A 13,476-nucleotide genomic window follows, 5' to 3' on the forward strand; every position below is an offset into this window, starting at 1 on the left:
TTTTGTCATTAATGCAAATTATGAAAAGTTAACCTTTTCTAAATTATAGATGGCGCTTAAAACAGTCAGATACAGTGAGCATATCACTTAGAGAGCATTCTCACTGTATGCAATTGTCTCACTGTAGACCACTATCGCGAGAAATAGCGAGAAAATTTCTACACGGGAAAATTTTACTCATATTTCCTCGATGTCGATCAAAGATCCGTGAACCGCCTTTAGTGAGAATGGCTATTTATGTATGCCTGTTGTTGATAGTTGGTATAGTATGGAAGCTATATCGAAACTAAACTACATTAATCATGGTGTTAAAAATAAGCATTGCGTAAACTTAAAAGCGTATTTCAGGTGTTATGGAAGAAAATACGCAATTGTTTATTTAACACTTTTCGCCACTTTTTTTGTTGACTTGTCACAAAGAGTTTTACAGTTTGAATTTTTTTTCATTGCATGATAAGGATAAAAATGAATTTTTAGTAAACAAGTTTGCCATGTTAAAATAATTATTAATTAATCAATTACTTTTTAGTTAAAACCATTGCTTTTTAGAATGTTTGAAATTTTATTCCCAAGTCGAACACTGTTACATTGTTTGAATTTCCTTATATATTGTGAAATGATGAGTTAAATATCTTTATTTTTAGACAGATGTTTTTGATATATGATTAATTATATTAATTTATAAATGATAGCAAATAGTTAAAAAATAAGCAACAATATGGTTTATTCAAAGCGTGTTTACGTTAAATGAAGAACAGTGCTTAAAAGGTGTTAAAATTTTTATTTATGAAGTTTTTTAAAAAAAATGTGAACATTTCCTATTGGCTCTATGAGCTTATACAATGTACAAACATATTTTAATAGTTAAGTGTCATTGTACTTAATCTTTAAAAAAAATTAAAAAGTGTTGAATTTGATATATTTCTGTATCTGTATATATACTTGAATATTCATTTCAATTGAAAAGGGCTTAAGCGTTTTGAACTATAATTTCTTCTTTTTTTAAAAAATAATAATAATTAAGAAAGATTTTAAATTTTTATTTGAAAGCGGTGATAAGTGAAATATTTTTCTATTCTTGCTCGGTGATTAGGTATTTAGCATATTTAAGACATTTTTTTTCTTATGGTTGAAAATTAAAGAACTATTGTGACTGCTTAATTTTATTCCATCCCCCTTAAAAATTGGGCTAGTACGATGCACAAGAAATATATAAAGATGGTGTTTTCCATAAATGTAAGCAACATAGTATAAATGTAAACAACAACAATATCGAGCTCTTAACGTGCTCTACTTTCGGTTAGAAAATATACAGCTTCTTACTACAGCTTATTCTGCTAGGCGATATTTTTAAGCAGATAAATTTGATTTTAATAAAAGAAAAAATTATATAATTTCTGAGCTCAAATCTGCTGTATTTCATTAGATATTAATTATATTAGGTAATTTTGGTGAGTTTGAAGGGAAAATTTGTTTTAGTTATTTAGAGATGCATCGTTACAAAAGGTGACATGGTTGCTAGATTTAGAAAGAGCTCGCTTTTTTTCCAGTTCTCATTTGGTCTATTTTTACTTGTTTATTACTGTTTGTTCTTGGTGCAAGCTATGCACAATCATAAGTTAGTGTTAGCATATTGTTCGAGCAGCAAGATTAAGTTCATTTTACAAATTATCATTCAGGTTTAATATATTGTTAACATATTGTTTTAATATATTGTTGGTATATTGTTAACAAAGTAAAAAGTGTTTTATAACGATTCTTTTTTTAAATGACAATTCTTACGTCTTGAAATGACAAATCTTCAAATGATGATTCTTATAACGATTTTTCTTTTAATTACAAATACACGTACGCGAGAAATATTACTCAAGAGAGTCTCAAAACACAATGATCACGTTACGAGTCAAATGGCTTCAAAACACACTAAAGGTAGTAAGCTGGAAGTATAGGCAGTCAAGAGCTTCCAGAGCTCCCTAGTGTAGAAACCACTATCCATAATTAATCTAACATAATTTATCTAAACAAAGAAGGATTGCCAATCCTGTTTGAATCCTTAAATTTATTCATACTTTTAGGGAAGGATTTTAGATAATTTCCAAAGTTTGGAAACATTTCGAGGACTTTTTAAATAAGGATTTTTTTTGTGTGTGTTTATTTTAAAATAAGTTTCTTGTAATGTTTTTTTCTGTAAGTTTTTCACTCTTAACTGAGAGAAATATGTGCAATGTTTAGTTTATTTTTATCGTCTATGTACCACATGAGTAATAGTATTGTCGCTAATAAGTTAAAATAAATAATGCGGACGCCTTTTAAATAAAATCAATCAAATGAACTACAAGTTCTACAGATGAATGACAACAATTATAAAACTTTAATCTTTTAATAACTAATAATTTAGCAGCAAAAACGGATTCTAAAAATTTATAATTCTAAATTACAACAAAAAAGAACAACAGCAAAAACTATCTCAGGTTGCCACGCAACCTAAAGTGAAATATTAAAACAAATAAATCTAAAGAAAATTAAAGGTGGCGCTACTGTCAAATATACATACGTTAATGACTTAAAATCTTAAACATACTCCCACCTTGCAAAGTGATATTATAAATAGCACTTTGGAACAAACAGTTAGCATTTCTTTAAAATACAAACTAACTCATGTATATTGGTCTCCTTTATATGAAACTAATAAAAAAATATTCAGTCATTATATAAATAACAAAAAGTTCATAAATCTAAACGTTGTGGAATTTTTATGATTCTTCCCAATCTGCCTTTGATAAGAGAATTCACTTCCAAATTATCAGGCACATCAACGGACTTGGGAATATTATCAACTTCCAAGTTAATTTTCTTTGAAGACTTTTCCAGAACATCCATATCGTTCTTTGCTGATAGCTCTAAAGGATAAAGTCTTTGGAAAGGTCGGATCCTTTCTCCTTGAGAGGTTCTTAATCTGGCTACTCTAGGAATACTGTCCTTTGCAGGATAAAGCTCCAAGACAATTCCAAGAGGCCAATCTATGCGTCGAGCATTATCTTGTCCTATTAAAACAATATCACCGATGTTTATTACATCATTCCTTCTTATTCCATTGTGCACTAGCTGAGCAAGATATTCATTTCTAAATCTTTGTTTGAGATCTTCACGTAATTTTTGCAAAACTTTTACGCGTTTCAACATAGAGGTTCGATTCACAAGATCTAGATCGGGAGTTTCGTTGCTGTTGTTACCTTCCCCGTATATAAATGTTGCCGGAGTTAAAGGTACTAATTCAGATGGATTATCGTGAATGTAGGTCAACGGTCTGCCATTTATAACCGATTCACAGTCACATAAAATTGTAGTTAGTTCTTCATAATCTACAACAGATTTACCCAACACACGGCGCAGAAGAGTCTTAAGCATTCCAACTATCCGCTCCCACCATCCACCCCACCATGCTGCTGTGGGTGGAATAAATTTCCAAATTATTTTCTGAGCGGTTGAGTACACAGCAATCTTGTCCCAATCTAAATTCTTTAAATAATTGTTTGCTCCTACAAAATTCTTTCCATTATCCGATTAAATGAATGATATTCTACCTCTTCTTGCGATAAATCGTCTGAATGCTTGAATGAAAGCATCTGTAGTGAGAGACCGTACTAATTCAAAGTGAACTGCTCGGTACACAGCACAGGTAAACAAAACGATCCAAACTTTTTCATTCGATTTTAGATACAGAGGACCGGCATAGTCCACACCAGACACTTGGAAAACTTTTGTCTGAGTAACTCTTTCTCTTGGAAGGGGCGCAAAAGGAACTTCTACTGGTTTAGCTTGATGACCCTTACAAGTCACACACTTGGAAATAACTTTATTTACCAACGTTTTAGCTTTAAGAATCCAGTATCGCTCTCTGAGTCTTGAGAGTAAGATGGAACGACCTGCATGCATCGCTTTTATATGCTCTTCACGGATTAATTCTAACACAACACTGTTAGCAGGTAAAAGGATTGGACATCTGAAATTCTCATTCTCATCACTATGTACCAGTTTGGTCTTTACTCTCAGAATATCACTTTCATCTCGAAAAGCTTGTATTTTGGCGAGAAAATTATCATCTTGGAAATGCGTTGTTTGCATTGACCTAAAAATCACACTTTCTGCCTTTGTTAACTCCTCACAGATTAAATTTCCCTTCAACTTATCCTGATGTGAAACGTTGTGAACAAAACGTAGGATCCAAGCTACTACTCTTACATTTCTGCTATATGTTGAAAAGTAATTACACCATATTTCCGTTACTTCAATATTTACCATGGAAATAACTACTTGTTTTCTTTTTTCCAAATTTACTTCCTCTTCATTAACGGAAATTTCGTCAGCTGCTGCAGGCCATTGCGTGTGGGAAAGATATAGCCTGCTGGGGCCCTCCCACCACTTCGAATTGACAAGTTGTTGAGCAGAGCAACCTCTACTTGGTAAGTCTGCGGGATTCATAGATCCGGGCAAATGCCTCCATGCTTTTACTGGAGTCAATTTCCTGATTTCTTGAACTCGATTTTCTACAAATACACCCCATGTGTCTTCTCTTTTAAGCCAAGCTAATACAGTTGTTGAGTCTGTCCAGAAATGAACTTTGTCCGTCTGAAACTGTTTTACTATTTCAATAGATAGACGAGCTGCAATTGTGGCACCAAGAAGTTCAAGTCGAGCAATCATTGTTTCCTTTTTCCCGCTAGGTGCGATTCTTGCTTTACTCTGTATCAGGTGAACTTGAACATTGCTTTCATCTTCTATTCTCAGGAAAACTACTGTGGAATACGCAAATTTACTGGCATCACAAAAGAAATGTAATGAAATGCGTTCGTAACCTTTGTCACAATGTAACCACCTTGGGATTTCTATGTGCTTCAGATATTCAAGCTGACTTAGCCACTTTGTAAAATCTTCTCGTGTTTTTGTGTCAACTTCATCGTCCCAACCAATTTTAGCTTTCCACAAATTTTGTAACCATAATTTTGGTCGTAGCGATACCGGGCTAGTTATCCCCATAGGATCAAAAACTCTGTGTGAGGCAGCTAAAATGCTTCTTTTGGTGATTTTTTCATGTTTTGTGTCTTTCATATCAGGGACATTACAGAGTATCACAGAGTATCACTTTGTCTATTCCACTTCATTCCCAGAATATTGGTCTCACTAGAATTAGGTTCTGATGGGTTAGTAGACTCCCACCCTCGTAAATCAAATTGTCTTTCAGCCATAATATTAGTAGCAACTTCTATAAATTGTTTCAGCTCTGATTCAGTTTTCACGCTTGTGAGGCAATTATCTACATAAAAACTGCATATTAGTTCCTGTATAATCTCTTTAGGGTATTTTTCATTCCCTCCCATTGCTTCCTCTAGTTTATTATTCAAATAGTATTGAATAGTGGCTCCTAGCAAAAACGGACGACAAGAAACACCAAACACAACTCTTCGATGACGAAAATGTTTCAGCTGTCCATCTTCTCCATACCATAAGAATCGCAAGAAATTTCTATCATTTTCATAAAGACTTATTTGCAAAAAAGCCGTACGTATATCATCTGTTACACCAAATTGATATCTTCGAAATTTATTTATCATTGAGGGAATTACTTCTATCAAATTTAACCCCTTTTCTACACAATCATTTAAACTAGGAACTCCTTTTCTCTTAGAAGAAGCATTGAACACGAGCCTGATTTTAGTTGTGCTGCTCTCCTTTATCACAGGTCGATGAGGTAAGTAGTGACAAGGTATTCCCATGTCTTCTTTTGGAACCTCTTCAATTATTTCCTCTTTCTCCCAGTCCTTGAACACTTCTTCATAGGCATCATACAATTTGTCGGTTTTCAAATTGCGTGTTGTCATTTGCAGTCTCTTTAACGCCTGAACTTTCATTGTGAAGTAATGAGGTTCGATCCCTAGTGGCAGTGGCGTCTTGAAACGCACCCAACTTAGAATATATGAGTACCGCCTTCACTGTGGGGTAAAGGAGGTTGGTGCGCAATGGTGACTACTTCGTATTTATTTTGTGCACCATATGTCGTTAGTCACGAAATTGTGGGGTCTTAAACTCTGTGATCCCCTGTACCGTTTTGGGTAGTTGAGGGTTTCTTTTAATTTATAAAATAAGCAAAATTGATTGAGAAATACCAAATAAATGCCCGAGCTATAAATTGAAAAAAGAATAGCTACAAGTGAGATTTCTCAACTGTATCAAGACAATTAAACCATTACGACTTTAACACCACCTAGGCTTCAAATTTTGTATAATTTGGACAATTCTATTATTTATTTGTTAAATTTTTACATTATATTTTCTGCCTGCATAAAAATTTTCATAAAATATCCCGTTCAGATTTTTACATGGAACCCTAGGTGCAAAACAATATTAAAAAAATTTGCAAGTGTCTGGCTGATGACTCCATGAGAACAGACTTTATTAATAAGTTATGCATATTTGTCAAGAAGATTCCTGATAAAAGATATTTCGATCTATGACTATATTAAAAAGAAAAAGAAGAGTTACATGAAATTTTCCGAACGTCTTAAAATAAGACTTTGCAGCGAGCGAATTTAAAGCTGCCTTTGCTTCAAAATCTTTCATGTTTTGATCAAAGCTAATAGTTTAAAAAAATCATAAATGTATCTGGGTACATATAGATATCTAAAGTATAGAAGGTTGTTACTTTGTGCGAAAACAAACTGTTTTTGTGTGTCAGATTTCACTGATGCTTTGTTCTTGTTACGACTTGACTTATTTTAAGGAATGAGCATTTTCGGTAAAAATAACACTCATTTTTCTTATATGAGAGCAGTTTTAAGCCATTGCTGTGATGTAAAAAAAAAATCTAATTTGTCTGTTGAATGACTCTAGTAAGCAGACTCTATTAAATTATTAGTCGCCAATAGTCCATTCTGCAGCTCTACTGCGACGTTAATAAACCTACCTATTAAATCATTAATTAATTCAGCTAAGGAAATGTTGTTAAATCTATGACAAGATGTCAAAACAAAACTATATAGAATATTAAATCTTTCAATAATAATATTTTTTTAAATGTTCTATAAATATTTTTTAAGCATACCTAAGCGATAACATGATTTTCACTTATGAAACCATCAGTTTGATTTTGAGTGGGGATCTTATGCGTGGTAAACTTATAAGAAAAATAACGATTCAAAAATCGCTCAACAAGACTATTGATTTAATTCAGTAAGTCAAGAAATCTTGAAAAGTAATTCACAATAAAATGTTCGTGCCATAAACGAGTTTAACTATATTACATTTTAAAACTACCTCAAGACAGTATTTTGAAATTGACGGTAAAAGCACTATGAGAAACTCTAAATTGTAGCATGATTTGAAAGAAATTAATTTTTCTAAAAATCTTTTTTATATATTTCTTGGTAGAAGAACAAAAAATATGGCATTCATTTTTTGGTATGAAAACAGTTTTAAACCATTCCCATTGTGTAAAAAATTATGAAAAATTCTCAAAACGTCTACCGAGTATCTCAAAATAATAAAACTCAAATGCGAGACGATTATTAAATGATTATTTTCCTCTAATAATTTTTTTCACTGTTGTTTGTTAATTAACTTAAAGAGACTAGCAGGATTTACGGATATGTAAATTAATTATAATAAAAGAAATATTTTACTCTTATAAATTTATATAGTTGCTAGGCTTTAGTTGAGATCAAAAATAATTTGAAAAAGTATTTTTCTGAATTTTAGACCCAAGAGCTTAACTAAAAAATCATTTTCCTTAAATTTGAAGAGCAAAAAATGTTTTAAAATTTTAAGTTTAAAACTAAACAAACTTACTTTCACCCCCCTTTTCCCCCTTCATTTTATGCATAATCAAATCAAATAAATCTAACATTGGTCTACAAATCCCGGTCACCTGATCGCCATAATGCCTAAAAACTCCTAGTTTGCACCCAATTTTCTATAAAAATTAACATAAATAGAAAAAATATTACGCTACTTTCTATTATATAACATACTAGCTCCTAGAAGGCATCATTTTTTTAGATCCTTGCAATTACATTTGAGCTGTAATGTCATTAGAAATCATTACAGCATTTTAGTTCAACTTACCTCTCTGCATAGTTAGTTTTCAGAGACCTTGTATCATGATTATAACTTATTTATATATGTTAAACACACTAATTGTATTTTGTTAAAAATCATTTAAAAAATACTAATGGGAATGAAATGAAATAAATTGAAGTACGAACAATAAGACAATATTATCAATATTGAACGATTTTATTTGTAACAAAATCTCAGAAAAAGATAATTACACAAAATACAGCATATACAGAATATTGTCATAAATTAGCAACTGTTAGAAATGAATGAATTAAATAACAAATACGCTTTGGAAAATACATTGAAAAGTGACTTACTTATATTTCATTCAATAAAGCTCAATGATATTTAAACAAATTCGAAACAGAAAATTCTAAATTTATCTATCTAAAAATAAATTCTTTGATGTACAACAGAAGACAAAAAATTTACTTAAATGCAATGTTTCGAAATTAAATGGATCACAGCACAAATGGTACATTGCTATTAATAAACTAAAACTGTTTTATTTTTATTTGAATAAAAGAAATTATGAAACAAAACTGCAAGGAACTACATTATATTTAACTTAAGTATTTTCAATTTATCTTTTCCTAACTGAAACAATATTTATTTACATTGAAATATACTTCACTAACTAAACAAACATGTGATAGCAATGCCTTTAATTAATCGTCAAATTTGACATTAGAAATTTATTTTTATTGTTTGAAATTCAACTACTCACAAGGAACGATGAATTAAAAGCATATCTATCATCATTTGAACATTTAATTAAAATTAACTAAGCCCCACAATCACAACATTTGGCAACGATATAAGATCAATGCAAGGATAAAGAATGAAATTCTTTTCCACCTTTTCGAACATTTGCTATATTCCAAAGATACCTATTTATGATATCAATGAAACATCTCAAATTAACGTCAATGATTTTTCATTATTCGAAGAACATGTTTCTATAGGAAGATATTCTTCATCTATTCTTCTTCCTCATCTTGCTGCTTGCGTTTATTCTTCCTCCTGTTACGCCTCCTCCTCGATGGTCGCCTCCTGCGTCCTGGTTCATCTTCCTCATCATACTCATCGTAATCATATTCATCGTCGTAGTCATAGTCCCTAGGTCGAGGCCTTCTTTTCTTCGTTGTCGTTTCTGGGGCTGAAGTTGTAGTCGTCTCCTTCCACAAGTCGTCATTTCTGTAGTAGAATTTCTCAGAGCTCAAGCAATCAACATTGTTGGCAAAACGGCAGGTGAAAGTTGTCTGATCATATAAGGTGTAGTTGGCACATAAGAAATCGTAACGGGCTCCAGCGAAGCAGTAGTGGAACAACTAAAACAATACAAATAATTTCAATTACAACAGAATTTATGATTCACTTAATATTGGGTATATTTAAAATCAAATTCGGCTTACAAGGAAACCTCTCCAGTAAAATTATGTAAGTGAAAATATTGTGAGTTTTTCAATTGGTGAATTTTTCTGGCATCTGTACATTAAATAGGTAGGAAACGCAAACAATGAGATTTTTAGACAGATTGAATACTTATACTTAATTGATGCAGTAGTACCATGAAAAGGTAAATCAATGCAGATTGCAACATAGCTCTGTCGTTGAAACAATTTACCAAATATATTGCACTTACGAACGCATCTCCTTCAGTAAATTGCGATATATTAAAGGAAGCAGGCACAAAAATGAAAAAGAAAAAAAAAGCAAATATGAGGTAATAATCAGTAAATTTTGTTAATTTTAATTTTATCACATTATTTCCGTTAGCAGGAAAGTAAGTAAATTTTAATAAAAAGAACTGTACAGTAAAAATTGAATGTGTTGTGCTGTGCGATGTTATGCAATTTTTGTTGAAACAGAATTCTTAAGCAAAAAAGGAGAATTTCAAATAAAACTCATTAGTTACCTGCGTATAATGAACTTTTTTGGAGATTTAAATCTCTTTAACGATATCAGTTCTAACTTGTAGATTTTAATTAGTGTTGATTGTTCTACAATACAAAATTTTAACCAAATTGTCAGAGTAGCTATTTATGTAAGGTTAATAACTCTGTATTAATATTTTAATGAATATTGTGTTTTATTATACACTTAAGGAAAAACAGAAAAACTAGTTCACTAGACCTTAATTAAGATTTAAAAGATACCTTTTTTATGAAATTCTTTTCCTTGAAGTCATCAAAATTATTCCTATTTTTAGTATATACAAATTTCACTTTAAACCTAAGAGTAAGTTTTTTATTGACACAATTTTTAATGGCAAATTAATTAGTTACCTGACATTTATGAGGCACACTGGCATAATAACCGTCCTTTTTATCATCACATTCAAAAACGATATCCTCAGGAACTCTCACATAAAATGGATAGTCTGTTAAATCAAAACCTTTCAGTTCCCTTGGACGATTTGGATCTCTCAAGAAATCAATAAAACGACCATCCGTTCTAGGTTTGTATCGATTACGGAGATGAATAGGTATGTCCCCGAAACCACCAGGAGGTTCTGTTGTAGTGCTTGTTGTAAATCTTTTAGGAGCAGAAGTAGAAGGTTCAGTATCTGTGACCTCTTCCGGAGGAGGCTGGAATTGAGATTCCGGATCGAATTTCACGACAGATCTTGATGTTGGTTTACTATTTCGGTTTGATGTCGGTTTTGGCTTGTTGCTACTTGGTTTTATTACGTCAACTGGTTTCTCAGGAGGAGGTACAAACTGTGATTCTATATCAAATTTAATGACAGGTCTTGATGTTGGTCGGCTATTTCTGTCAGCTGTAGGTCGTCGATTGCTCAAGGATGGTCGTTTAGGTAAGGAAGGACGAGGAGTGGTGGTTGTCGTAGTTGTGCTAGTTGTAGTAGCGATTGGTTGATTTTTGGAAGCTTCATCGTCATCTTCATAATAGTAATAATACTCTTCTGGTACGGCTTGAGTTGTAGTTGTCGTGGTTGTAGTTGTTGTTGACCTAGTTCTTGGTCTTGCTCTCATTCGGATTCGTGAATTTCCACTACTTTCACTTCTGAAAATAAATATATAAAATAAATAACATACATTGTTATCATAATATAGCAAAAAATATATATAACTATTAAAACATGAACTACTTGTAACTCAACCTTATGGGTAGAGATTTAAATAAAAAAATTTACAGTTGCGTAATAGATTGTAATTTAGCTTAAATTTTTGAATTATTTAGATCCTTATATAATAGAATGTTTGTATAGATCACTGTCTTAAATAATTCTCTTATTCGCTCTATTAAGACTCCGTACGGCCATTTCATGGACATGAAGATTTCCTCAGACAAGATCAGATTATACCCATATGCAGATCTTGCCCCCAAACACAATTAACTCCAGAACATCTTTGCAACTGTCAGACAGAATTATGACTGCAATTTTTGAACTCGACTGACCACCAGAGGACATCCTATCAAGTCTTCAGGCACCAGAACACTCAAAACTCATTCTCCAAACTTTTGAAAATATCTACCACTGTCATAAACAAGACAGCAACAACAACAACAAATAATTATCTTATTTAGTACTGAAACTCAATGGTAGTTGCTAGCAATTTTCAATTGAAACTATGCATATTAACACATTGGCAGCCGTACTTGTTTTAATATTCTTTTCACTCATTCCGGGTATTACGTTAATCAAAATTACAAAAAATATTAAAGAAAATATTGAAAAAAGACGACTTTTTTGTGATTGAGATGCGAAGTAAATAGGCTCAACATGTCCCAGGAAATAAGAAATGTGGTCATCATAAATCTCTAATAGCAACCAATATGTTGAGTATTGTGTCAAATCAAACAATCACATGCTTCTTCTTCTTTTTATTTGTATTTTTATTTTTTATTTATTTATTTATTTTATATAGACCACACTTATTCTCATAGCATTTTAAAGTAGTTTAATGAGTTCTAGAATGAATAACAAACTAATTAAACATCTGATTAAAAACTATAATTAAAATAAAATAATAAACAGGAATATGAGCAATCAAAATATTTCTCTAAATTGTAGTAAAATACCGGAACAATATATAATTTTTAAATAAGTGTGTAAATAAGCAAGTATTGTAATCAGTTTTATTGCAGCTACGCAAAATCTGACCAATTTAAAGAAACTAGCCAGTTTTCTAATTTCAGTCAAGTACTTAATCAGCAGTTTTAAAACAAGCAACAAAAGTATTTTAATAATTTTTAATGGGTACCTTCGTGAAACTTGATCAGATGCAACTGGACTTTTAGGAGTAGGTTTCTGATTGGAGTTTTCATTAGCTGTTCTGGAAGGGGATATAGCTCTTGAAGATGAACGTTGAGGAGGTGGCTTGTTTAAAATATCTGCAACTACATCTAATCTTTGACTTTGAGCGGGAGTGGCTCTGAAACGAGGATTAGAGCTAGAAGCTGTTGACGTTTTAGGTGCAGCTGTTGTGCTACTGAGCTTAGTAGAGAACTGGACTCCAAATTTAGGTCTTGAGTTCACCCTGTACGACGAATAAATACATTAAGTAGGACGAAGAAGTCAAATGTTAAATTCTCTTTTAAAACTATAAATTTAAAGACTAAACTCTTCAAATCGTGTCAAACCTTTTAAATTCAATTCAATTACTAATCCACAACTAGCGTTATTGCTGTAGCGTAGGTCTACATTAAAAAGGTATAGAAAATGTAAATTTTAATTGAAAAAATGTCATAAATTCTGAAATAATTGAGATATTATTTGGTATAATTGATACCGATTATGATGAAATGCATTGCATATTTAATCAGCAATTAAATAAGAAAAAAATTAAAATTGGGGTTGGCAGATAACCTTTTAATTATTTTAAACTATTAATTGCAAACTATTATTAAATTACAGATACCACACAATCTAAATCAAAGTATGATACCTAATAATTTATAAATTTTTTAATTGCTTCAAATATAAAATTATGTTATCAAAAGAAGAGACGCTAATTACTAGTGCTAATTACTAGTTCTACAATGTGCTAGTTACTAGCTTTTCTTTAAATATACAAGAATTTTCCTAATTACCACCCTTGAAACATTATTTTTAAATCTACATAAAAAACTAAGCAAAACAGCTATCAAGAACTAATAATTAATCGAGAGAAAAATCGCCATCGAAATCTTTTGAATAACTAGTGAGAAATAAGGAATGAAAAACATCGAAACAGGTTTGATTGCTTGATGAAACTTGGAAGTATTTCTAACAGTCCAATTTAACCTCTTTTCTCAATCAAGCAGGTTTTAATATTTTCTGTCTCGCTACGTGGCTCGATTCGTATGTTGTGATTCGTTAGGTGTACACTTTACCCCCCAAAAATGTAGATTAGGAGT

At 31.6% G+C, this 13,476-nt stretch overlaps 3 protein-coding genes across 3 annotated transcripts in view; all 3 read right to left on the bottom strand.

Moving 5' to 3' along the window:
• Positions 1-2,727: 2,727 nt before the first annotated feature.
• LOC147806062 (uncharacterized) lies at positions 2,728-5,109 on the bottom strand. Its single transcript, XM_087149522.1, has 2 exons — positions 3,585-5,109; positions 2,728-3,539 (listed from the first exon to the last, which is right to left on the bottom strand). The coding sequence occupies exons 1-2, from the start codon at positions 5,107-5,109 to the stop codon at positions 2,728-2,730; spliced, it is 2,337 nt and encodes a 778-aa protein (XP_087005648.1).
• Positions 5,110-5,129: 20 nt separating this feature from the next.
• On the bottom strand, positions 5,130-5,909 carry LOC147806063 (uncharacterized). The gene has a single exon (XM_087149523.1). The coding sequence runs from the start codon at positions 5,907-5,909 to the stop codon at positions 5,130-5,132; it is 780 nt and encodes a 259-aa protein (XP_087005649.1).
• A 2,366-nt stretch (positions 5,910-8,275) lies between these two features.
• The window catches only part of LOC107446838 (uncharacterized), a 36,482-nt gene continuing 31,281 nt past the window's right edge, over positions 8,276-13,476 (bottom strand). The window contains exons 5-7 of the mRNA XM_021144699.4: positions 12,342-12,617; positions 10,401-11,139; positions 8,276-9,443 (exon numbers count right to left, since the gene is read on the bottom strand). Of these exons, the coding sequence (XP_021000358.3) occupies positions 9,093-9,443; positions 10,401-11,139; positions 12,342-12,617 (1,366 nt within the window). The 3' untranslated portion in view covers positions 8,276-9,092. The remainder of the gene's footprint in view (positions 9,444-10,400; positions 11,140-12,341; positions 12,618-13,476) is intronic.

Source organism: Parasteatoda tepidariorum, chromosome 8 (genome assembly GCF_982258835.1).
Source record: "Parasteatoda tepidariorum strain Cologne lab strain chromosome 8, Ptep-v5.0, whole genome shotgun sequence".
Lineage (NCBI taxonomy): Eukaryota > Metazoa > Arthropoda > Arachnida > Araneae > Theridiidae > Parasteatoda > Parasteatoda tepidariorum.

Coding starts and splice junctions, on each gene's coding strand:
- LOC147806062 (XM_087149522.1), bottom strand. CDS start 5,109: ATGAAAGACACAAAACATGAAAAAATCACCAAAAGAAGCATTTTAGCT. Junction 3,540..3,584: donor ACGATTTATCGCAAGAAGAG/GTAGAATATCAT, acceptor AGAATTTTGTAG/GAGCAAACAATTATTTAAAG.
- LOC147806063 (XM_087149523.1), bottom strand. CDS start 5,909: ATGAAAGTTCAGGCGTTAAAGAGACTGCAAATGACAACACGCAATTTG.